Genomic DNA, 26,998 nt, shown 5'->3' with positions numbered 1-26,998 from the left:
CCTCTGAAACAAATAATACATTATATGTTAAAAAAAAGAAGATAGTAGGAAGGGAAAAATGAAGGTGGGGAATCGGGAGGGGGAGACAAACCGTGAGAGACTATGGACTCTGAGAAACAAACTGAGGGTTCTAGAGGGGAGGGGGTGGGGGATGGGTTAGCCTGGTGATGGGTATTAAAGAGGGCACGTTCTGCGTGGAGCACTGGGTGTTATGCACAAACAATGAATCATGGAACACTACATCAAAAACTAATGATGTGTAATGTATGGTGATTAACATAACATAATAAAATAAAATAAAAAAAAGACAAGTAAAATCCTAGTAAAAAATCTCTGAGTACCCAGAAAAGTTATGTTTAAGCTCAGCCATGACATACTAGTAGGAGTGGAGAAGTAATAGGAGTATAATTGACAGGTTTTGGTAACTTATCTGATAAACTCGATAAGGGTATTCCAGACATATTCCATAACCACCCATCCCCAAGACCATGGGAAGGCCCATATATAAGCATATATTTACTTCTTGGCACATATTTCACCTTAGAAAAGAGCCTTGTGACAGGTGGGTATGCCATTAGTTAAGGAGTAGAGTGCTCCAGCAATATTAGTTTGGGGCCAAAAGAATTGGCTTGGCTTAAGACACCTTGCTTTGATGTGATTTGAGGACCCGGATCTGTCTCAAGTTGGGTTTGTTGACGCAGGTCTTTAAAGCATTACCATCATGGCTAATTTTTATTAATGTTTATCTCAGGCTGACCGTTTGCATTGTCTTTCAAGAAACAACTCTGAAACACAAACAGTACTGATTGTCATGAATTTTCTTATTATAAAGAGCAATCTAGTTTTATATCTTCCCTCTGTTTTCCATAACTCATTCTTCATTTCATGAAATTCTCTGCTTGTAAATTTTCACTTCCTCTGTTGTTGATAGCTTCCCATTCATATTCTTTTTTTTTTTTTTAAAGATTTATTTATTTGACAGAGAGAGAGAGAGAACAAGTAGGCAGAGAGGCAGACAGAGGGAGAGGGAGAAGCAGGCTCCCTGCTGAGCAGGGAGCCCGATGCGGGACTCGATCCCAGGACCCTGGGATCATGACCTGAGCTGAAGGCAGCCGCTTAACTGGCTGAGCCACCCAGGCGCCCACCATTCATATTCTTGAACCAGTTTATTTTGCAGACTCATGGCTTTCTGCTGATAGAATTCACCGAGAATTTCTGCTTTAAGCATCTGGCCAAATTCGGTGAATAAGAGTAAGGTTTTAGCTTCTCTATTTGTTCCTAGAGCTCATGCCTGGCCAACACTTCATCTCTCAGTTTGGAATGGAAATGGTCACTATCTTTCTCCACTATTATTAACATCAGTTTTGTCTGGGAAACATCTATCATTTGTCTTTTCTGATTTTTCATTTTCTCACTCTAGTGATCTGCCAGCTGTCTATTGTTAAATTCACCCCATCCAATCATTTTTAAGAATTATTTTTATCCTTAAATTCGCAAGCAATATCAAATTGTCTTACCTGCACAGTAGACTTTTTTTAAATTTTATTTTATTATGTTATGTTAATCACCATACATTTGTACAGTAGACTTTTTCAAAATTTCTATTTATTGTCTTTTAAGCAAGATCTGTATCTATGTCTTTCTGAGAGTTTATATAATTTATTAGTTCACTCAACCTAGTATAATGCTCACTCCAGTCTTGTTTCTTATAGTAACTGTAACATACTCTTCTCAAATCTAGTATTTTCTTTGTAAATCCCATAGAGTTTAGATTCTCACTTTATCATAACTTAGTTTAGCTTCATTTTTTCTCTCACATATTATGAAATTCTTTGTAAAACCTTTGACTTTCAATAGGTATGTTTTGCCAAATATCTTTTCCATTTACTTAGATTCTATTCTGTCTCAATTCTCAATATAACAGATGTATTTCCCACAGCATTTGGTATATATATTCTTAAGGTTTATTTATTTATTTTAGAGAGAGAGAAGGAGAGAGTGTGAGACAAATGGGGAGAGGGGCAGAGGGAAGAGGGTGAGAGGGAATCCTCAAGCAGACTTCCTGCTAAGTGCAGAGCCCAGTGTGGGGCTTGATCTCAGGACTCTGAGATCATGACCTGAGCTGAAATCAAGAGTCGGACACTCAACTGACTGAGCCAACCCAAGCACCACTGGTTTATTTCTTTAAGCCTCTGACTAAATATTTAAGACGACATGTTCAGAAATATTCTTTGTTTCTTGATTTCTTCAAAAGATATCATTGTTTTTTTCAATCACTTTTTCATAATTTAATATCTTTTAAATTATTTTTATAGTTTATTTCAAACTAGTTTTAAACATTAATGTGATTTATTTTTATTGATAAATTCTACTGTTTAAAGGAACATTCTTCAGGGGAAAATGAGAAACTAATTCCAATAAACAAATAATTAGAGATTTCTGAAATTTATTATAAAAATCAGGACTAAGCTCTTCTGACATCTTTCCTTACTTTCTAAGTACCTTCCACTGTAATTTTCCCTCTGGTAGTTATTAACATTTTCTCATTATTCTTGAACATTATTAAGTTTAAGTGTGATTTCATTTCTTTATTTTTTTTTTATTGCCACTTGGGGTATAAGTTCAACCTCAGGACTCCTATATTCTGGAAAATTCTCATCTATTATCTCTTAAACAAGGGCTTCTCATTTCTTTTGGGTTCTCTTATTGATATAAGTAAAATTTTGCTTCTTGACATAAATAAATAGGTTGGCGGATAGGTAAATAGATATCTAAATAGATACGTCTATGTCTTAGTCCATTTGGGCTGCTCTAACAAAATACAAGAGACTGGGTGGTTTATAAATAGCATAAATGTATTTCTTACAGTTCTGGAGGCTGAGAAGTCTAAAATGAAGGTGGTAACATGGTCACCTTCTGGTGAGAGCCCTCTTCCTGGTTCATAGCTGGTGTCTTCTCACTCTATCCTTACAGAGTGGAAAGGGCTAGGGGTCTCTGTGGGGTCTCTTTTATAAGGTAATAATCACACTCGTGAGGGCCCCAGCATCATGAATTAATTGTCTCCCAAAGGCCCCACCTCCTAATACCATCATTTTTGGGAGTTAGAATTCATCAATATATGAACCTGGGGAGCACACAAACATTCAGAGCAGAATAGGTAATAGATGATAGCTGATAGATAGATAGATAATCAATATTGGATTTGTCTCTGGGCTGCATTCTGCATCTTCTACATCAATTCTGTCTTCAACCATATCCAGGCTAGCATTTGAATAGTTTGTTCTTTTTTTTTTTAATTTCAATGACTATTTTTCTTTCTATCATCTTTAAGGTTTCTAAAGGGTTCTTTCAAATACATTTTTTTCTTATTTATCTTTAAAATCCTTGCTCTTTAATGGATATTACTTCTTCATTTATCTCTTAAAGTATAATTAACATACCAACTTTTGTCTGATTTTTTTTTAAAGATTTTATCTATATTTTGACACAGAGAGAGACAGCGAGAGAGGGAACACAAGCAGGGGGAGTGGGAGAGGGAGAAGCAGGCTTCCCACCAAACAGGGAGCCCGACACGGGGCTCGATCCCAGGACCCTGAGATCATGACCTGAGCCGAAGGCAGATGCCCAACAACTGAGCCACCCAGGTGCCCCTGTCTGATTTTTTTTTAAAGATTTTATTTATTTGTTTATTTGAGAGAGAGTGTGTGTGTGTGTGTGCATGCATGCAGGGTGAGGGGCAAAGGGAGAGGGAAAGAATCCCAAGCAGATTTGCATTGAGAGTGGAGCCCAGGACTTGGGGCACAATTCCATGACCCTGAGATCATGACCTGATGATCTGAACTGAAAACAGGAGTTGGTCGCTTAATGGACTGAGCCACCCAGGCGCCCCAGTCTGATGGTTTTTAAAAATTAATTTTACCTGGAACAAATTCATGATCCTATTGTTGAGTACTGTCTTTCTCAGCCTTAGAATTCTTCATATGTTTTGGAATTTTTGTTTTGTGTACCCATTATGAGTAGGAGGTATTTTCTTTCTTTTGCTGTAGTTTTCTCACTATGAATGCCTTTCTCTTCTCTGTGCTTACCCTTTCTTATCTAGCCCTTTTATGTTCGTCTTTACCTGACATCCTCAGCCTTCTAGACCAGATTGGTCCTAAACTAGCATTTCTGGACTTCTGTCCCAGATTTATGTTGTAGATATCATAGAGTTAGGCATCCAACCAGCAGATGCTTTCTTCATTTTCTGATTGAGAGATTATATCTGTATTCTTCAGCCTTTAAGCCAGAGACCTCGGATTTTTTTCAGCTTGTCTTCAGCATTTCTAAGCCACTGACTCTGGTTAGAGAACTCTTGAGTATTTATTCTCCAGAAATAGTACTTGTGGCCATCATTCCTATGTCTAGAACGGGAGCCCAGCAGGCTCATGGCTTTATCCCTGCTTTCCACTTTGCATTTCTGGTCCATTTCTAGCCTGTGGACATGCCTATTTCTTTTTTGAATACAAATTATTCTAAACACTTTTTCTTTTTTTCTCTTTTTATAATTGACCTTATGTTTTGAGTAGAAGGAACAAATCAGAACCTAAACTCATGGTGCCTACAACATGGTACTAATGCATTTTTCATATGTATTATTTGAATCTTTTCAACTTCTTTGCCTCTTCAGGGCAGATATACATCTTATACATAGCCTATATCCCCTACTATGCAGACCACAGACATCATAAGTATATAGTTGTTGCTAACTCGTTCTTACTTTAAGTGATTTTGTTTAGAAAAGAAAATCTGATTCCTAATCTTAAGGACATTGTATATATCAGAATATGCCAGTATATTTCTGTGGATGTGTGTTTGAGTGTGTGTGTGTGTGTGTGTATAAATAAGTATGTCTTTCATACCTATTAGGGTCCTACTGAGTTTACTTACCTGTGTATGTGATTCTCCTTCTGCTCTTAGTTTGGCCAAGAATATCCTGAATAGGATCCAAGAAATTTTTCTTTATTCGAAAAGAAAGAAAGAAAGAAAGAAAGAGAGAGAGAGAGAGAAGAGAGAGAGAGAGAGAGAGAAGAAAGAAAGAAAGAAAGAAAGAAAGAAAGAAAGAAAGAAAGAAAAAAGAAAGAAAGAGAAAGAAATTTATCTTTATTCCAGAATACAGAGAGAAATCTGAAATTTTGAATAACAATTTTGGACTCTGCTGCAAAAATTCTCCTAACATTTTCAGTCAATTTTATTGCTTGATTGTTTTTAATCTCTTATAAAACACAGATAGCCACACTTATGCTGTGTAAAGGCTTGAGGGAAAACTAACTGGCCCACTGACGTTTCTATTCTCATGATAGTGTTTCCATGTGGAAGTTGGTAGCTCAGGATCATGTTGAGAGCCGGCTGGCTGCTAAGGCCTGTGCTGCTTGTGTCTTGAACTTTCTAGACTTTGGAAGTCATCAGTCCAACTTAGAAGCTCATTCTTAAAGCCAGGAGGGTCTGTATTTTCCTTGGCCTCTTTCTTCCAGCAAATGTTATAAAACCTTAATTCTCATTGTGGGCTAATTATTCTCTTCTATTTGCCTGAACCATAATTCAGTGGGAACTATTCCTACTCAAAGAAATGAGGGCAGAAATTATATAATTGAGAATAATGGCTGGAAAGCTATGAATGTCTAGAATCCTGTGTTAAGTCTGATACATACTAGCTTGGTGGTCTTTATAGGCAGTTCACTGGGAAAAAAAATTTTTTCTTCCACTTTCAAAGTGGGATCATCATAAAGATTAAATATTTACTGACTGACAATAATGAGCCAGCTCCTTAGAAAAATGAGACCTATTGTTAGTACCTAAACACTTTCCAATTAAAAGAGTATGATTTTAACTCAGCTGGTTCTCAATTAGAGAAATTCCAATATATGAAAATTCATATTTAATAAAATAGAAATATTGTAAGGATTATTTCCATTATGAATATATACATTTAATTAACTGCCAACTAAATATTTTTAAGGGCATCACGATGGACCTGACTGAAGAGAAACTATAGTCATTTGTACTTGGTGCTTTTAATTATTAATATACTGCAACCTTTAAAAAAAAATTTTCCTAAGAAACATGAGATCTCAACACCACCAATTTGCAATTAAAGTCTTTCTTTATTAATGTTATCCAGGCAGGATGAATAAAAATTCTAAATGTTTAGCATTCTTAAGTAATGCTAGATGATTAGACATCTGGTGTAGGTTTTATAATTAAATGAGGCTTAAGAGTTATGCTGATAGGATAATGCTGGCCTTTACAAATATCTGGTCCCTTTCTTGAAGTTGTTAGTTAAAAACAGTGATAAAATACGTAGAAATTATTTACTAGCCGTTTTGGAACAAGAAACAAAATATTAAACCATGTTCAAAAAATTATTCTTTGTATTTTAGGCCCTCCAGGGAAACGAGGTAAGAGAGGCCGAAGGGGAGAATCTGGTAAGTCTCTCTTTCAGCTGCTCCACGTCACTAATGTTTTGGTTAGATTCCTGCATCTGTTCCTCCTAATTAATGATTATATTGTCTTGCTGGAGGTTGCACGTAAGCTTGTGTGTTTAAATCGCCTCTGCTAGACCTAGAATTTTTTTTAATCTTCTTATTTCCATCAAACTGTAGGTAGAAGTTTGGAAAATATTGTTGATTTGTTATGTTTGATAACTACTGGCACCCAGTTTTGGGTTATTTACTGTGTCAGGTTAAGTTCGTCCTTTGTGCACACAGTGGAGGGTTTCTCAGCTGCACGCAATGTGGCAATACACCCATGCTTCTGTCTCCACAGATAGCAAATGCAGGATCTTTATGAAAACATCTGCTTTGGGATACTGGGGCACATGTCTTGGAAAGCTTTATTGTTATTTTATCCAACTGGTACAATTTTGTCATGCTTTTACTCTCATTCATTTCAAAATTTGGAATTTTTATTCCTCTTGTATAACCCTAGAATTTTAGTGGTGACAGCAGCCTCAGTAATCAATCCAGCATTTTCATTTTGTAGTTGAGGAAATGAGGCCCCAGAGCGGTCAGGTAATTCGGCCAAGGCCACGCAATATTTTATGAGCAGAATTTGAAACAGGACCAATTGTCCTGATGCCCACTTCAGTGAGTTTTGGCTTTCAGGCCAAATCTCTATATGTATCTTCCTCTTACCTTGCAAGGAAGAATTGATGGCCTGATAAGACTTCACGTGGTCATTTACATTTTTGGAGTCTTAGACTTTATAAAACAAGCAAGACAGTAAGTGCACACACTCATTTGGATATTTGGTTTCAAAAAAATTTTTTTTTATTTGAGTTTTTTTCTTTACTTTGAAAAGGTAATTTAAGATTTCATTCTAGTGTGCTAAGAAATGCTCTTCTCCAGTATTTTTTAATAAGTATTTATCAGTGTTAAAAACAACCAATTTCTAAGTGTTGAAGTAGTAGAAATACTAACCTACCAAAAAGAGCAGCAGATTGATTTGTTGTGTTTTTGTTTTTTTGTCTCATTTCCTTTTTTGAAAAAAAAAGGAAGATGTCAAAGTAAAAGGAATTTATGAAAATTCAGTAATTTGGGCAATATACTTGCTTAATTCCCTTAAGAGTGTTCTTAAAAGTTATCTTTAAACCTCATTTAATCTAAATAATTGGATACTTGTATAGGTATCCCTTTCACCTTACAAAGTTTTATATTAGAGGATGGTTTAAATGTGTTTTAAGGAATAAGAAATAATGAAACATTAGTGGAATCAAATAATCAGTGACTTGATCTTTGTCAAAAGAAATACAAAGGATTGGGGGAAAAAAAGTAAAAATTTTGTACTGATGTGAAGTTTTATAGAAAAATTAAAAAGTCAGTTCCTAACTTATTAGCTACTAAAAACTTGTGTTTTAATTGCGTATACAGTGTGGATATATTGAAATTTTTAGACTTTTCCTGTGTTTTGATGAGAATACAAAGTTTTAAAGAAATATAAATATCAGGGTTTAGTCTTTTATATATTGATAATGCTACTGAATGAAAAAACATTCTTAGAACAAATAATGGGTACATTTCTCATTGAACCATTTTACCAAACTCAAGAAAGTTATATATCAATTCTGTCTAACTGGGCTATCATAAACAACCAAAGATCCTCCTGATTCATGTTTTATCTAAATTTTTAAGTATACATAGGCCATCTTAAGATGAACCTCTCAGTAATTCATAGACAGGCCTCAGGGAATCTGAACATTTACTGAAATTTTATGTAAATTTTTGTGTGCAGATAGATGTAAATGCACTTTTCTGATATGGTATCAAAGTTGTCCATGAACTGAAAAAAAAGATTAAGATTCATTGAATTCTAGATGACTTCATCATCTTGTATTTTGCTAATGATTATGACAATGCTTTCATCTTATATTTAATCTTAATATTTTGCATCTTCACTAATTCATCTCCCCTTTCTCTTATTCTCTCCACCCCACCCCCACCCCACAGGTCCTCCCGTAAGTATTTTTGTTGCATTTGGGTTCATGTACCTTAATCGGGATCACGTATGTTAAAATTTTGTTAAGGCATCAAAATATAGTCTATATTTCAATTAGAAAAATGTTACTGACCTTTGAAGAGTATTTAACGTTGCGAAATTATTTTTCTGGTACACTGTTTTGGATATGTTGAAGTGCAAAACGTGTCAATTTAAAAAAAACCAACTTTATTTTTAATACTATCACAGCCAGTTACTCTCCTGGGACTTTTGGAATAACTTATGAAGCTCCTGATATTAAATCTTTTCCTGGAATTCTGAGGTTTCTCTTGCAAGCAAATCCCCAAGCTATTTTGCACTTCTTTTTTCATCTGTTTAAACTTGTATCTGAAATATTTGCATTTGCCAGTCCACCAAATGTAGATGGCAACATGATCATGGAAATGATACCCCCCATGGGCTTGGTCCGGTACTCCCTCCTTAGGCAACACTCCCTTTGAAGTCTGTTGGAGTTTGCCTGCATAAAAAACATGAGATGGAGCCCTTGGAGAATTGCACTTTCTTTTTTCTTTCCTTGAGTAGGTCAGAGCTGCAGCATTCCAGCCTGCTTTGCACTCACAGGAACAGATTATCTTGTCAGCTTTGAGCTAGATGTGTTTTTGAGTAATAATATCCTGGATATCTGTTGTCTGACCCCAGTGTTTGCATTGTCCACTGTACGTTTACGGTAGCAATGATCATTGGCCTTGAGATATTTTCTCATCCCGAATAGCCAGTTTGCTCCAGGGTTCAAAGACTCCACATTGGCAACTTATCTGACAGGCCAGCATGGTCCGGGGAGAGGGGCTTAACATATACTCGTTTACTTTATTCAAAGGAAGCATTGGCTTCCAAATATCTTTTGCAGTCTTCCTGCCACGTTCAAGGGTGGAACATAAATCATGTTAGAAGTGTCTTTGCTTCTGTAACTGACTTTCAGCTCCTGCTTAATGCTAGGCAGATGGCATGGCCCAGGTCTAGGAGCCTTATTCTTTGGCTTCATATGTGAGCCTCTGTTTTTAAAACTAGAAGGAAACCATTACTACCCAGAGGAAACTCTGGGAATTACAGCCAGTATAGAGTGTTCCAGGCTTTTGTTGGTGGATGTAAGTATTAGACATGCCAAGAGGTAGTTAAATCTTGCTTTTGCTGTATGGTGACAGTCCGGGTTCTAGTATTTCCTCTTTGGCCCTTCAGAAGTTTCAGCAGCCACACAGACCCTTCTTTCTTGGGGCCATCTATTATTCCAGGTTGTCCACTAAAGATTTAATTGTTCTTTCCTTTCTTATTATATAAAAAGAAAATAGAACTAATATGTTTAAGCCCTGAGTACAGGCATACCTGGGAGATATTGTGGGTTCGGTTCCAGACTACTGCAATAAAGTGAATAACGCAATGCTTATAAAAGTTATGTTTACATTATACTGTAGTGTCTTAAATGTGTAATAGCATTATGTCCAAAAACAAAACAAAACAAAAGGTACCTGCCTTAATTAAAAAATACTTTATTGCTAAAAATGCTAACCATCATCTAAGATTTCAGTGAGTCATAATCACTGATCACAGATCCATAACAGATATAATAATAATAAAAAAGTTTGAAATATTGTGAGAATTACCAAAATGTGACACAGAGACACAAAGTGAGCAAATGCTGTTAGAAAGTGGTTCCTATGGACTTGCTTGATGCAGGGTTGCCACAAACCTTTAATTTGTAATTAAAAAAAACCCACGATAGCTGTGAAGCCCAATAATGTGAAATGTAGTATAATGACATATGTCTGTATGGCAAGTAATATTCTAGGCACTTCACACACGTACTTTCATTTTGTCTCACATAAATCCTAGTGTTAACATTCCCATTGCTCAGTGAGGAAAAGACTCATAGAGGTTAATTATCAATAGTTGCACCTCTAGAGAGGGTTTACAAAGTTGGAATTATTTAGATGTGTCTGATTTTAAACCCTTTCCACTTACCACACTATCTCTATCCTTTATGAATTATGAATGTGTTACAACATTGGTCATTGTCACACAGGTTTGTCAGGCTATGGTCAAATCATATTCCTTGATATAAGTAATTATATATAATAAAAACATGTCTAAAAAATATAAAGCGGCTAATCTATAAAATGAGCATTCATACTGTCCCAACTTGACAACGTTTTGAAGAAGTTATAATGTTTAGCAAACTGCATCAAACCCAAGAAATAAGGTATAATTATGAGTTTTAATAATAATTGAGTTTATAATTTAATAATTTTAATAATTTAATAATAAATAAATAACTTAATAAATGAGTTTAATAATACTGACTAAAAAATAATTGAAGTCACTCACATTTGGAAAGATGAAGAACCATTGATTGTGAAAAAGAGGAAAATATATATTGATCATGTTATCTTTTCTAATACAATGGAGTCTTATGGTACTTGGGACCCCATATCATGGGAACCCTTATGGGTGAAATACCTTATAATGAAATCCTCTTGAGCCTCTAATTTCTAAACCCTTATATATGATTTTCAAGAAGTATTTGCCTTTTATCAAATTTAACTTTAGAGTTATAAAATATTTCCATTATATTTCTTGCATCTGAATAAAAATAAATGAACAGTGGCATTATTATGATTAAATAGCTTTACCAATGATATATTTATTGAGGTATAATATCTAATTATTGACAATTATAATTTGAAGTGACCATACTCATCCTAGTTTTAGCATCATTTAATTTTATGTGTATTTTCCCCTTCCATTTCTTTTCCCTGAACTGAAATCTTAAGTTTCTGTAATTTTATTTTTAGAGAAATTTTATTTTCCTAATTTTGTATTTTTAAAAAAATATATTTAACTATCTTCATAAATAAGAAGTTGGATGAAATATTAAAGCTTATGATGCCATTTAATGGCAGTTGCCCTTGCCTCCATCCTGTAAATTCAGTGTAAAGCACAAAGGTAGTCTGAGAAGTTCCATGGTCTTGCTTTTGGTGAGCAATCCATGGCACAGAGCCTGTGCCAGAATCCTTGGCAAAAGTAAATTCCTCCAGCTCCTTCTAGCCATGAGCTTCTGTGGTCCCATGGTTTCGCATGTACAGAAAGATTATGAAGTATAACGTGGTGTCCTGGTGTGTATTTTCTTGTCATTCACTTTCACTTGTGAAATGTGCTCAGTAGTGTAAAAAACAGCATTCAAGCACTTATGAAACAAACAAATAAAAGATTGATTGACCTGAGGGACAGTAACAGATCTCTTTTGCCACTAAGAGTCACCTTTTTCATTGCCTTTCTGAAATAATACCCTGAAGTAAAATTTTTTAAAAAAGCATAATGATAAAATTTAATTTAGCAACCTTACATTTACATCTTCATTTGATGTATTTTGGAGAACTTGGATACATTACACTAGAATTATGTGTGGCTAAAGTGTTTTTCCTCTGTCAGTTTCTATGTCTTGCATATTGAGATCATTTATAATTTAAAGCTTGAAATACAACTTGAATTAGATCCCACATATCAATTTGCCCTTTAGGAAGAATCTATTCAGCTTATAACTCAGTTACCCATTTTGACAAAAAGATATCGCGGGGCGCCTGGGTGGCTCAGTTGGTTGAGCGACTGCCTTCGGCTCGGGTCATGGTCCTGGAGTCCCGGGGTCGAGTCCCGCGTCGGGCTCCCCGCTCGGCGGGGAGTCTGCTTCTCCCTCAGACCCTCTTCCCTCTCGTGCTCTCTATCTCTCATTCTCTCTCTGTCAAATAAATAAATAAAATCTTTTAAAAAAAGATTAAAAAAGATATCACTACCATAGGAGTCTCTATTATAAAAGGCTACAATGGAGTAATTTTATGATAACATAATTTACTTTTACATGAACATCAGGTACTTTTTTCTATTTTCTTTTTCATAAAGGTAACATGTATTAAAACAGTGCTCTAAAGGAATCCATGAAAGTGCTTTGATCGCCTAGCTCGGATATCACGAATATGTTTGCTAGGATGATTTGCCTGACCGTTGTGTTACCTGATTGCTTATGGCATGAAATTGTACCTTCTATTCTGGATGTCTTAAAAATACATTCATGTTTCAATAAGAAGCAAAAAGTAAGATTAAATTTACAAAGTGACTTCAAGTTTTCAAAGTAGCAAATTTTGCACTATTTTGGACCCTTTTTAGAATCGGTAGGGGATGTGGTTTCTCTGTCCTTTGTCCTCAAAGGAGATGCTATTCTAATATTCATAGGTAGCAGATTCAAATGAGTCCTATAACAGAAAAGAGTAAGGAGACCTGTTTTAACTGGCTTTTTATTTGTATCAGTCTATCAAGCCGTATAATTGTGCTTGACTGACAGAGATATGATGTTATTGTTGGTAGCATAGAACCCTCTGAGGTGTGAAATACGACGCTCTTGTGCAGCCTGTTCTGTCCCATCTACCTTCAGCAATTGTCAACTCAATTTGAAGTCCAGAATCTTGTTGACAGATGAATGAAGCAGACTTAGCCAAGTTAAGCTTACAATGCTATTTCTGCCAGTGTGGTAGATGAATTAGGAAAAGAAATCTCTGAGGAAATTTTAGATGAAAAACTCTGCTATCTTTACTTCATATTGTAAAAAAACAATATGACTTTTAAGTCAATAGTAAATCTTTTCCAGATATGCTAATAATTACAGTTTATGGTAAACTTCCTACCACGTGTCACTTTACAGACCAATTCTCATACCAGGACCGTGAACTAGAGATTTGTTATACCCATTTTACAGACTAAGAAACTGAGGGTTGGGCAGGTCAAGTAATTTTGCCCAAGCACTCACATTTAGCAGGAAGCAGAACCAAAATTTGAACCCATGCCATCTCTATCTCTCTTCAAAGCCCACCCCCCCCCATATTTCTATAAGATGTTTTTCAGGCAAGTAAGGTTTAAGATTTACCACTTTCTTTGCAAATACCTTCTTTGTTGTGTCTTATCCTACCCTCTGTTACCTGCAGTTCCTATTAAGCTTTTCTTAGTTATCTGTAGATCTCCCATCTTCCATGTGCTCTTTCATACTGCAGGTTACTCAAGACAAGCTTATAAATCATCTAATTCACATCTAATGTGTGGTGATAATGAGCTTTGCCTCTGAGTGAAGAAAATTAAATACAAAATTGTCTTGGAGTATTTCAGCAAATGTTCCTTTAATTTCTTCTTTGTTATAGTCCTGCTTAATTATTAGCACATTTTTATTTCTATTTGGGCTCAAAGAGAATGCTTGTGGATGTGTAGTGGCTTAGTTTTTTTCTATAATAATAGAGCATTATTGTTGATAGAGCAAACCATTTATCTTATAGGAAGCAGAATCACTGCAATTTACTAGGATGGCTAGATAAAATTCAGATATAGTCACCATAACAAACCAAAGAAACAGACAAAACAAGCCTGGAGAATTAGTTTGCATCTAAAGGCCATTTGGGGACAGGGCTATAATAGAATGACCATAGGCTATCACAGATGGGTAGTTCATTTTGGGACACTGAACACAGGTTTGTCTCTTGGAACAAAAGGTAGGAAAAGAGGATATAACTATAATTCTTACATAGAATAGATTCCCCAGTGTCTTTTTTGTCTTCTGTTTTGAGTGATTCAAGCTGCCATGTTTGAAGAGGGAACTGCACTCAGTGGCAATTTATTTCAATGCTCCCTCTCGTATTGTTTATGTGGATTTGTGCCAGATTAAGCAGAACTTTGGAATTCTTGAAAAGGGCAAGATAATAGGTAAAGACCCTCAAATTGAGGTAAATAAGGGTGTTAAAATTTAAAAAGAGGGGGAGAGGAGGAAATAGACATACAGAAATATTGACAGTGTTTTCCTTTGCAACGTTATTTTTTCTACTGGTCTATTTCTAGATGCCATCTGTTTTAGAAAAACTGTACTTATTATAACAGACAGACCCTGAGATGTTAGTAGTTTACCACAATATACATTTATTTCTTATACACGATGAGGGACAATCTTTCAGGGACCCAGGGTGATGGAGACTGCTATCTTTCATCCGAGTGTTCTAAAGTTACCCTGAGCATAGATATGCAGCCATCAGATTAGAAAAATAGGAAAGAGAGTGAAAGGTTAGATAGAAGGATTTTCTTTGGCCAGCACTTGAAGTACAGGGTTTTATGGTTTGTATCACTTTTGACCACATTCTTTTGGCAAGAGTCAACTTCCATCTTCACACATAACTGCAAGAAAGATCAAGAAATGTAGCTGTGGGCTCAGAAGGAAAGGTAAACACATTTGGTGAACAGCCAATCTCTGCTGCCCTTTCTGGAAAGAATTCCTTAGGAAATAGAAAGAAAAAAAAAAGGAATAGAAAGAGCCAGAAATCCTCAGAGAGATGTACATAGGTATGTCACTTGGGTAATAACGTAACCTCTGTCTTATTGTAACATTTTACAGAAGAAAAATATTCATCAAAATTATTATCACTAGAATGGAGCACCTGGGTGATTCAGTAGGTTGAGCATCCAACTCTTGGTTTTGCTTCCGGTCATGATCTCAAGGTCATGGGATCCAGCCTCAGCTCAGCATGCAGTGTGCTTGAGATTCTTTCCCCCTCCCTTTCCCTTCCCCTCTGCTCATCCCCCAACACAAACTCTCTCTCTCAAATAAATAAATAAATACAATCTTTTAAAAAAAAAAACTATTATCACTAGAATCCTTGAACAGAAAAAAAAGTAAAACGGAGAAGTTGTTTTTTTTTTTTTAAGTTGGGGATTGGTTTATAAGAAGAGTGGGGTATTAATGCCAGGTCATGAGCCCCAGCCCTGACCAGGTTACTTCATAACATCAATGATAATGAGGGCTTTTTAACTTTAAGCACTTGCAAAATCTTTAAGCACAATCAGACTCTGTTATGGCTTTTTCTTTCCTCTCTGTACTGTCTCTCATGCCACTGAGTGACTTCATTACCTTGTGTCTACAACAGTACTGGGTTCAGGGTAACTTCCTCAACTAGGAACAATTCTGGTTGTCTCTCTTGTTTCATATTCCCAATTGTTTCAGGTGAAAGCTTAATGTTTAGTAATGCTTTTATGAAAAAAATGACTAATGCTCTTAAAGCAACTCTTAGAAGGTTTGAAAAGTAAGCAACTGTCACTCTTTGGTGGGCAACAGATGATTAAAACCAAAGAGTTTAGATGTGGATCCTCTCTCCCAAAGATACTTGGTAGATGAAAGAAGAGCTAAAAGAGTGTTTCTTTTTATATTAAAAAATAAAAAACAGAATAGCACAAGACAGTCAGAATTATTAAAAAGTAAACAACTTTTTTTTTGCTTTTAAAGTTTTTGCTGTCAGTTGCTGATTGGATACTGCAAACCTTTCAAATATCCAGTTTACACACAAATGGGGTGTCACATCACTCTTTCCTGTTTGACTTTCTTGTGACCAGAGACTCATGTTGCTGAATTCCTAGGACTGTCTGTCTATGTAGGCTTGCAGATGGCTTCTTGGACAAATTGGGGAGGTAGTTATATGACCTCTGCAATCATGGATTTGTGGGGCAATAACTAGGTCTGGTCAAAAAGCCACTCTAAAATAAAGTGCTGTTAGAAAGCAGTTTGGACTCATTTTGAATGTTAGCACTTTGAACAAGGTCAAACAAGTGATTGAAGGGTACCTCATTGTTTCCTCGTGAATGTCTATACACTCAATAATCTTTGTGGAGCATGTGATTACAGAGAAGTCCTCAATGTCCCCGTTCTTCCAAACTAGCTATTTAAAATGCTATGATTTCCTCTTAAAAAAGGGTAGCTCCTGCTTAATTTCTGATTATGTCGACATCATGAAGATGGCCTACATTTGGCCTCAGTTGACTAAGTGACCTGTTTGATTTGAATAGAGTCCTAGACTATAATATAGAAAGAATTCCCTTATCTAGATGTCAAATGAACTTTAGTTCCTGCTTTGGTGAAATTAAAAGACATCAAGTCATGAATCTAAAGTGTCTGAGGTTACCTAAATGTTCATATGATTTTTAAATGATTTTTAAAAAATCATTACGAATGCTATTTTTAATGCCTTTTTTATTTTCACAGGTCCCCCCATGCTTTCTTGAGATTTGCTTAGGGTTAAATGAAATAAAGCTTTTTCTTATTTTCTTACTTGCTAATAATTTCAGCCTCAGAAATACATATACAACTCTAGCTTTTATTTCTGCAGAATTTTTTATTAGAAAGTATTTCTTTATGGTCAAGGAAATGAATAAAGGATGGAATCAGGATATAGAGTCAGGAGATACTTTAAAGGGTTATTAATAATTAGCTAATACAGTTGTTTAAAATATAGTGCTGTTTATCACTGATACATTCATCAAACTCATATTGAGTACCTAATATATGCCATGCCCCCTGCTAGATATGGTGGTGATAAAATAACAAGATAAGCTACAGTCTTCAAGGAACTTAAGAGTTTAGTAGAAACAAAACAAAAATATAGCAATATTATGTGAGAAGAAGTATGCTCCGGTTATGTCCAGGTACAATACAAGAGGGGTAAATAACCCAGATTTGGGTGGGGAGGGGATCAGGGATACCTCTGGATCTATGATAAGTCAAGGAGTTGTTGACGTGGAAAATTTAAGTAATGCAATGTTTTCAGGGAGGCTAGCATTTTCAAAGGCTTTGAGGCACAAGACAGAATGGCATTTGGGGGAAATTGCATTTTAAACAGGTTGAAATGTGAAGTTCAGGGCCATAAATCAAGAGAACAGAGATTGGAGTGGATAAGGCTGTGAAGGACCATGCAGGCCATGCTGTCATTACCCTGAGAGTATACAAAGTCTGAAGGATTTAAGAAGTAGGGAGGCATGGTCAGATGAACATTTTAGGAAGTTCATTCTTGCTAAAGGACGAGAGGACAAAAAGGAAGTGAGAGATGATTAAGGTACTGTTGCAGTTATTTAGGTGAGAAATAGAATGGCCTGGAGAGAAGTAGAAACTGGGATAGATTCAGGGGCTATTAATGAGGTAGAAATGGCAGAAATTTATGACGAGATGTAGGGGTGAGGAGGAGAGAGAGGTGATTCTCAGGTCTTGCTCTGGGCAATAATAGTGCAGGCCACTGGGACAGGGAATAAAGAAGGCAGAGGAGGTTTGGTCTGATGGAAAGTTATAGGTGCATATGGGACATCCAGATGGAAGCATCCAGTAGCCGGTTGGCTATGTTGTTATTCCACTCAGGGGAGAGGTTTGAGCTGGAGTGAGAGCTTTAGGAATAATGAAGTGGTTGTAGGAAAAAATAGCTGGTTGTTGAAGTGATTGAAGTTATCAGGCTATTCAACTCATGAAGATGAGACCCTCCCCCACTCTCCTTTAGAGTTAGTCATTTAAGAAATAGGTGGAAAAATTGGAGCCCTTAAAGAACACTGAGACAGAGTGCTTAAGGAGATGGAGGGAGAATCAGTACATACTACAATCAAGGGAGAAAAGGGAAAAGTTTTAAAATGAAGAGAGTGGTGAACAGTGTTAGATACTGCAAACTGGCAAATAGGCTGAAGACTGAAAAGCGTGCACTGTGTTTACCAATACAAAAAGCCTTGGTGCTGCTTTTCAGAGCATCCCCAAGCATATTAATTAACATCACTTTGTTCCCTGACTATGGTCTATACCTATCAGCCATTTTGCCCAGAGGGGGTAAAATGGGTATAATATAAATCAACCACAAATGGAAAACTCATGTATCCTTAGGACAGCACATGTTATTAAAATGTCTTTTTTGATTATTCCCACAATGGGAAATATAGCATTTGGATGGAAGATACACGCAGTGCCAAGTTGTAACTCACAGCTATGAGTACAAATGAAGGTCTCTCATTTAGTTTCTCCCTCCATCCCTCCTAGCCTTCTTTTGTCCCTTAAATTATTTTAAAAATATAGTCAAACAATGAATCATGGAACACTACATCAAAAACTAATGATGTAACGTATGGTGATTAACATAACATAATAAAAAAATTAAAAAATAAAAGATACCTTAAAAAAAAAACAAACAAAAAATAAAAATAAAAATATAGTCCCAGTCTCAGACAGCTTCTAATTTGGTTGAAGAGACTAGTCTTCACCTCTGTTTACTATTTATGAACCATACAAGTCACTTTATACTTAAATGCCAAATGAATGAGCCAGATAGTCACAGCACTAGTTCTGAATGAAGAAATTCTATTAAAAATGGCTAGGAAAATTGGAACTTGAGCTGAGACTTGAAAGATGGGGAATAATTGGATTGCTGAAGAAAGAGAAGGGGGCCTAAGAGGTGGTAATGAGCCATTGGAGAGGCAAAGGTGTCTGGAGTAGTTGGCTCTTGATAGAAGTAGTCGAGGTTATTCTGGAAGGACTGGTCAGGATTCCACATGGAGAGCCTTGAATGCCAGACTTAGCAGTATATGGGTTTTCAATTTTAATAGAAAAAGCTATAGGCAGTTGGTAAGCAATAAATGAAAGCTTATTTAGAATGATTGATCTGAGAGTAATTTGCAGGGTAGCTACTGGAGGAAACATGAAGAAAATCTAAGATGGGCTTCATATGAGAGAAGTTACCAAAGAAGAGTTATAGTATTTATAGAATGAATATGAGGTATGAACCAGAGGAAAAGTGAAGGATGATTCTGCAGTGGAGACAGAATAGGACACCGTGGGAGCAGCAGCTCAAAAATGGAATATTTAATGGAGGAAAAAGATGTCAGTGTTGAGTATTTTGAATTTGAGTTATTGGTATGATATCTAAATGGAGGTAGTTATGATTTTAGAAGATACCAAACTCTTCTCATTGTGACCAAAAATGATCATTCACTTGGGGCTATATTCTTTCTACTCTGTATTGCTGGCATGGCTAGAGTGATGCTCCAGCAAAATGGCAAACAAGATAAAGGCTGAAAAGAATCCACTGTGTTTTCCAATAAACATGTCTTTGGTGATTGTATCAGTCAAGGTTCTCCAGAGAAAAAGAAGCAATAGAATATCTATCAGACAGAGATTTATTTTAGGGAATTGGCCACATAATTGTAGGACCTGGTAAGTCTGAAATCTTTGGGCAGACCAGCAGACTGGAAACTGAGACAGGGTTTCTATGTTACAGTCTTGAGGCAAAATTACTTCTTCTTTGGGAAGCCCCAGTTTTTTGCTCTTAAGGTCCTCAGATGATTGGACAAAGCCCACCCATATAATCAAGGACAACTTGCTTAACTTAAAGTCAATTGATTGTAAATGTCAATCATATATATAAAATAACTTCACAGCAACATCTAGACTAGGGTTTGACCAAACAACCAGGCACTATAGGCTAGCTACACTGACACAAAATTAATCATCATAGTGATGTTTTCAAATAAGCACCTCTTCAAGCCATACTTCTTCAGATCCCTGCTAAATACGCACAGTTTACCTTCATACTTGTCCTTTATTTCTGTCTTCTCCCTTCTCTGTAAATCCTTCCTCCTTCCTCTTTGTCCCTTTAGTTGATTCATCTTTCATATTCCATATGCATAGCCCTATAACTTTGCCTGTGATGTGTAAATATATATGCATCCTTCATTTGCAAGCATTCTTGGCTAATTATTATGTAATACATTTAATTGGAAGTTAGTGATCAAAAGCCCTTTCATGTAGATCATTTGATGCTACAACCCTGTGAAGTAGACAGGACTGCTAGCATTGCTCTGTTTTACTTACCAGCTCCAAGTGGGGCTCAGAGAAAGGGAGTGACATACTTGTGACACATGGCTCATAAGTGGTATGTGGACACCACTAAGCTTTGGAATGTTTATATTTGATGTTCCTGTAGGAAATAAATACAGATCCACAAACTTTTTAGAGAAAGACAAGAAGAGAGTCTCTCCTACTTGACACATTTGAGGATGAAAGATTCCTGGAAAACTGGCATTTGGAACCTAATGAGAGTAAAAGAGAGAGTATTTGGTAATAGCACTTCTGCTGCCCAGAGCCCATCCAGACTGAGGAAAAGGACAAAAATGGATCAGCAGGGGTTGGCCAGGCACTGAGGTGAGTCAGTAGGTCTGAGGGAGGCAGCCTAGGCTGCAGACCAAGCCAGAGATGCAAGGAGCTCGCTCTTCCTAATCACTGCCCCTGCCCCGCCCCGTGCTCTCCCTTCCTCTTAGCTTTTGACCTGTCACCTCTTACAGTGTCCTGTGGAAGAACAGAAACAGGAACACTAGGGCATCTATACAAAGTGGCTGAATCACCACTTCCTTTTCTTAATAAACAAATGAAATCCATATTTGTGTAGCTAACCCACAGAAAAAGAAGGAGAATGTTTGGCAGGCACAGTAGAAACTCAATCTGGAAACTACAAATTTAAAAAACAATTATTTTAAATTTCATATCACAAACTTCCTTTTGGAGGCTTCCGTTAGCTACATCTATGTTAGAATATTCTTCTGGGAGTAGAAATATAAGCACTCCAGAGCTTTGTGCTCCCCAGAGCTTTGGATTTTATAGGACACATGAAAGCATACTTTAGTCCTGTACTGCAGACACGGTCTTTTGTTCTGATATATAATTTTGTTCAACAGTAGTAGACACACATACTTTGTCTCTTGATTTGCAGTTTGGGGAACAATTTCAACTTGCTCCCTTCCAGAGCACATTATTAACAACCAATTGGCATACAGTTTCAGGCTTTTTCACAGGTGAGAGTGAAAATGGAAAGAGTGGATTACAGAGTTCTCTGCAGGCACCCCGAATAATTTATCGCCCTTCTGTTGTAATGACTGAATGTATATATCTTTCACCATATGTAGCCTTCCATTTAGACATTCAATCAATGGTAAAGAATAAGAACGGGTTTTTAAAAACCGTCCCTTGGAGTGGAACTAATCGGCTTGTGGTTTCCTTTCAGGTAGTCTGACTGTTCTCCAAATATGCCCTGTGTATCCTCAGATAGGAAATGACCTGAACTTCTACTTCCAGTTGTGTGGGTTATTTATCCTGGTGCACCCCCCTCCATTTCCGCCCAACCCTCTATTTTGCATATTAAAGTTAAACCTCTAACCATTGAATTCTCATGTCTGACTGCAAAGTGGATCTGGCATGGCCATTACATAAAACCTTACTTTGTACATTATATGGCATGAGTTGAAAAGGAGTGATTTTTGAATTCCCATATTGTTTACCAGTTTGAAAGTTGCACGAAGGATGAGGATTTATTCCTTTGGCCGATTAGATCCCCTGGGTTTTATTTGTTAAAAATGTTATTTTCTCATAGGCATTAACTCCCCTGTTTAGAGGGAGGGAAAAGTCTTTATTTTATCTTTAGTTTGGTGATATTAATAGACTTTAGGAAAAGAGACTTTGCAGAACATAAACTGATGGCAATTTCAGATCGTTGGAACATTTTGAACAAAAAAGATTGTTTGACCTCATATCAAATATCATAATTTGTAAGAATCTCACTACAAAAATTGTACGTTCTCTGTAACATGAAGTTTCTGAAGCGTATATATTTAATCAAAACCACAAGGCAAATGAATTTGGATTGAGAAACTCCTCCTATTTGTGAGGAGGGGGAAGCTTTCATTTTGTCATTAAAGAGTAGGCAATTTCTTTCATTTTTAGAACTTCCAATACTTTCTGGAAACTCTAGTAACTAAAGCACCTTGATCATCTACTAGACTTCTGTTCTGTTAAAAATTGAGTAAATAAGAATGGTTTCATTCACTGTAAATTATTAGTGAAAATTGACCTGTCTTATCTCTCTGTAGAAGCAGGAACTCAGTCTATTACCCTAAAGTACAATGACTGCTAAGTTGTAAACTATTTTAGTACTTTCGGTGATTTATAATACCCTTATTATATTGTCAGTAAATTAGATGCCATGGACAATATAAGCATTCTTTTTAAGAAGAGTTTTGATAACGGTCAAAGCAGACAGTTCATATGAGAATGTTTCTTTTTGGGGACTGGAAGTCAGCATCATTTTAAGTATGAAATGTTTCTTTGCTATATCTTGCTTTTGCTTGCTGACAGTAGCTACAGCAGGTGGCTTACTCTTAAAATCAACGTGATCAATCTCTTAAAAATGACATCTCTTTTGTTACATATTTGTTCTCACCTTGTCTCACTCTGTGCTGGCTAGCCTTTTAAATGCCTTAGGATACCAAGAATGGCATCTAAATAGATTCCTAAATTACAGATCTTCAAACTTCTTACTTTTAAACTATAACCAAAATTAGCTAAATGTGGTTTGGCATGATCCATTAAGGGCATTATATGAAGCCCAGAAATATGAATATGTGCACTTATATAAAACCAGCTCCTTGTCTAACATCCAAATATATATGTTATGGGACCCTAAAGCCCCATAGTAGAGTATTAAGTTCTGATATTTGTATCTATGGGCTTTTAATTTCTTTCTAACAAATTGAAAAATGATACATCTGTAGCGATTGACCAAGTTACTGACTCTTTAGTCAGAATGCCTTGTAGCTCAGACTTTTCTGCTAAGTAGAAAAAAACCTTTTTTTAGAAGAGGGATCTTTTCCTGAGATTTTTATCTTCAAACATGGAAAGTTTCAGGGTGCATAAAATACAAAAATTATAGAATTCTAGCTGGTGGAAACCTCAGAGAGTAAGTCCAAGTTTCCTCTTCAGTTTTTAACTTAGAGAACTAAAAGTGGACCCCAAGCAGGTATTTGAAGGAAGATTTCATCTCATTGACACAGAACTATTCTGCAGTGATGAAAATGGATGTATGAATAATGGTATGCAGTATATTCTATCTTAATTAATTCAGTTTTAAGGGAATATCTTCTAAAATGCTCCATATTTTAATAAGTTCAATTCATCAAAGTCATCATGTCACATCTGTTACAAAGATTGGTCTTTTGCTGAACGCTAGCCAAATAAGTTTCCAGAAATGACATTTTTCACAGTTTATTGTGTTCTCATCATCCTGGCACAAGCCACATCAAGTGTATTTCTTGAGCAGTGCTTAAGATGAATTAGTCATGTGCATTCTGTTTCTGCACATGGAGGTTTCAGTTTCTTAAGAAAAATAAGGGCTTTTAGGTAATAATGTCTTTCAGGTTTTAATCAGCCATAAACTTTTACATTCTTGTTTTTTAAACGCTTGTGTGGTTAAGAAATAGAATAACACCATGAAGGAAATTTATTTCCTACTTTTAAGTAATATTACTCCTTAATTACTTGAGTTAAATCTTATGTTTTACCCCAATTTAAATGAAAATAAGTTAAGAGAAAGTTTGGGAATCTATTTATTATTGAATTGAGTTCAAGTATTTGAATGACTTGGCATTATTTATAAACTTTGATTGCTCTTTTGGTTTCAAATCTTACTTAGACATGGTTAATATTTGTGCAAGTAAAAATAAAAATTTATTATGAAATGACACAAGATTGAGTGATACATATTTTTGATGTAAAGGATATTGTGGTCAAACAGATTCATTTTTTTTTCTACGAGTTTAGAAGAAAACATGATTCTATAGCATTATTGAATGGCTTACTATTTCTCACCATTCTTTCCCTACTATGGGCTCTTCATGAAGGGGAAATGTTGAAAAGAAGAATTTAGAAAACTGGGAAATTCCTACACCAGGAAATAGGCAGGTTAAACTTTATCTCTAGGATCAGAAAGCAAAAAGGTTTCAAATTTATTGTTTTCTTCAACAAATTGGAAATCTTAATTATGGTTTGATTGAATTTCTGGACTTCTCTCTTCTGATTGGGATGGCTCTTGCTGTTCCTGCCTGCAGTCTCAACTTGACTGTACAAATAAGGAGACCAGATTCCACTGTACTACAGATTGCACATGTGGGAATATACACAGGAGCTAAAGGAACCTCGAACTGCACTCCACCTGCCTTCTGACATTGGTGAAAAATCCTCCCTCTGGTTAATCACAGAACCAGGTCCCTTGACTTCCTTTGTGAATAAAGACAATGCTACGTAACTCTGATGTCCTAGTTCATGCTTCATACACCTATACATTATGTGTGTGTGTGTGTGTGTGTGTGTGTGTGTGTGTACACATGTGTGAACTGGACTGAAACTTCTCCCTGAACTCTCCTTTCAATGAGAAAAAAATAAATGGCTGAGGTTTGCAGTTTGTCAAAAGCTTTGAAAAGATTGCTTTAACAGACATTATTTCTGGAGGCTTGGACTGCCTTTCCACTCCTTTAGGAAGGACCTGATGGGATAGCCTAATTTACTTTGTGCATGCCAATTATTAATACAAATGTCTACCTTGGCCTCCTTCCTTTCATTTATACAATTTCAGGAATGGTCAGTCAGCCATGCTCCAGATAGAACATAGAACCATTCATGCACAGGAGCTTGTGTTTTATTCTCTCCCCAGTAGGCTCTAAGCATGCTGTGGCTACAGCCCATGGAACACTTATCTTTTATCCCTTGGCAGTTATTTAGAATCATTCAGAAAGAACCTGCCGAGCCTCATCAATAGAGGTAATTTAGCCAGTGGCTCTGAAAATGCTAAGTTATGTTCCCTGTCTCAACTGAGAACATTTATGTTACAGAAGAAATGAAGTGTATTCAATATGCTCTTGAAGAGTGCATTACAGTATCTAATTCGGTCCCAGCATCAGTAACTGTACAACCATATAATGTTAAAATAGGTGGCTTATTTTTTAATAAAATCAATTTTATTGCAGTGACAAGAGAGCACTATAACTAGTTTTCACAATTTGAGCCTTTGTCGCAGACCTTTCAGTCATGTGGGAAGAAAAAGCCCAGTAAAGTATGGGGATCTGGAGATGTCTGCACTTCTCAGTTGTCTGTAACAGTGGGTTCCCTGTTGAAGAGCCCATACCATAATTTTCCTTGTGTTTTCTGGCACCACCACAGTGCCTAGAATTTAGTAGGTTGATCGAATGAAAATTCATATAAGGGTGAATTTTTTAAGCCAAATATTTATTGTTTACCTTCCACTGTCCAAGGTGCAGTTGAGCATAAGAATTAAAAAGCATAGGCTCTGGAATCTGACAGACCTGAATTTATATCTCAGTATTTCTACTTAATAGTTGTGTGATCTTGGGTAAGTCACTCAAGCTCTTTCTGTCTCAGTTTCGACAACTGTAAAATGGGCTAATAATTGTACCCACTAATGTGCGCAAAGCGAACAGCCTAGTGCCTTGTATCTTGTAACAGCATGGTTAAATGTTAGCTGTTCAAGGAGCATACTGTTTAATAGGGGAGACAAGATACTGATAGCTATGATTTTAGTCAGAGTGTAACATCGTAAAGGAATTAAGAAAACAATCTGTGGATATTAAGAAATAAACTTCCCATATGCTGTGGGAAACCAGACAAATCTTTGTGACAGCCTTAAAGTCTGGACGGGATTTTGTTTTTCTTTTTCTTTTGGCATGTTTCATGTTCTTATATAAATTCTAGTCAGTTAACATCTAGTGTAATATCGGATGGGCTTTTGACAAGGAATGGGCAGGGGGGCGGCAGGCTGAGGGGATAACTGGGCAAGACTGTGCTAGATGTCAGGAGCCCAGAGCAATTGCAGGGATGTCGTGAGGGCTAAGGGTCTCTTTGGAGGCTGAGCCACAGGTTTTGACTGCTGGGTCTACCTGAGCCTTGATTTGGTCAAAATAAGATGTCATTCCCTTTGATAGAGTAAAAGTGAAGTTTTAAACTTTGGTCAGTCCATCCTGCTGGGAGTCCCTGAGTGCTCAAAGGGCCATATTTCTTTCTCCAGCATGTCCACAGTGCCTTGTTTGCATAGCCACCGTAACACTTAAAGTCTTGTGACTTGGTTGGTAAAGTCTATTTATCCTTGTTATAGAAAATGTAGGAAATGGGTGATTCATACAAATTCTATGGTAGCTTGTCATGAACAATGTCTAAAGGCACTAAGAATTATAAGAAAATCTTGAGTACTTTAGGCAAATATTTTGTGTAATTACTCTGTACTTCAATGATTTTCGAGTCCTTACTGAATAAATATAGATGACATCTTTATTATTGCTATCCCTTGTTTTTGAGACCATATTCCTACAATTAAGTCTAAAGAGATAGAAAGATAAAATAACTAAAATAAAATAAAAACATGTTTAAAGAAACTGTTAAAACAGTGCTGGTAAAACCTATAGCCACAGATCAACACATCATACGTTCTACTAATTTACAAAAGTATTTGTACAATTGAACTTATTAAATACAGTTCAGTAGGTATGTCACAAAGTAATGTGGAAGAACAAAAAATACATCTAACAGAGAAATGGAGACCACTACCTACACGCCTCCCATATCCTCACTTTCCTCCTTAATACATGGGATGTCGTAGTGTGTCACTTTAATCACACTCTTAAATACACTGCAAATGCCCTTCTTCCTCTCTCTTACCTGGCCTGGGGAAACCCAAGCCTAGTAAAATACAACTCACCCTCTACTCTGCACCTGCACCCATATCATAGAATGAAGGAGGACAAAAACAACTCCGTTAACTGGTTTCATTTT

At 36.3% G+C, this 26,998-nt stretch overlaps 1 protein-coding gene across 10 annotated transcripts in view; it reads left to right on the top strand.

Annotated features, from left to right (window-relative positions):
- The window catches only part of COL25A1 (collagen type XXV alpha 1 chain), a 461,773-nt gene that overhangs the window by 239,425 nt on the left and 195,350 nt on the right, over positions 1 to 26,998 (top strand). For all 10 annotated transcript variants that reach the window (XM_027599864.2, XM_027599874.2, XM_027599867.2 and 7 more), the window contains exons 3-4: positions 6,417 to 6,461; positions 8,481 to 8,488. In XM_027599864.2, coding sequence (XP_027455665.1) covers positions 6,417 to 6,461; positions 8,481 to 8,488 — 53 coding nt within the window. The remainder of the gene's footprint in view (positions 1 to 6,416; positions 6,462 to 8,480; positions 8,489 to 26,998) is intronic.

This window comes from Zalophus californianus, chromosome 2, assembly GCF_009762305.2.
Source record: "Zalophus californianus isolate mZalCal1 chromosome 2, mZalCal1.pri.v2, whole genome shotgun sequence".
Lineage (NCBI taxonomy): Eukaryota > Metazoa > Chordata > Mammalia > Carnivora > Otariidae > Zalophus > Zalophus californianus.
The sequence above is the reverse complement of the archived record's forward strand: the minus strand, read 5'-3'. Positions and strand labels throughout refer to the sequence as shown.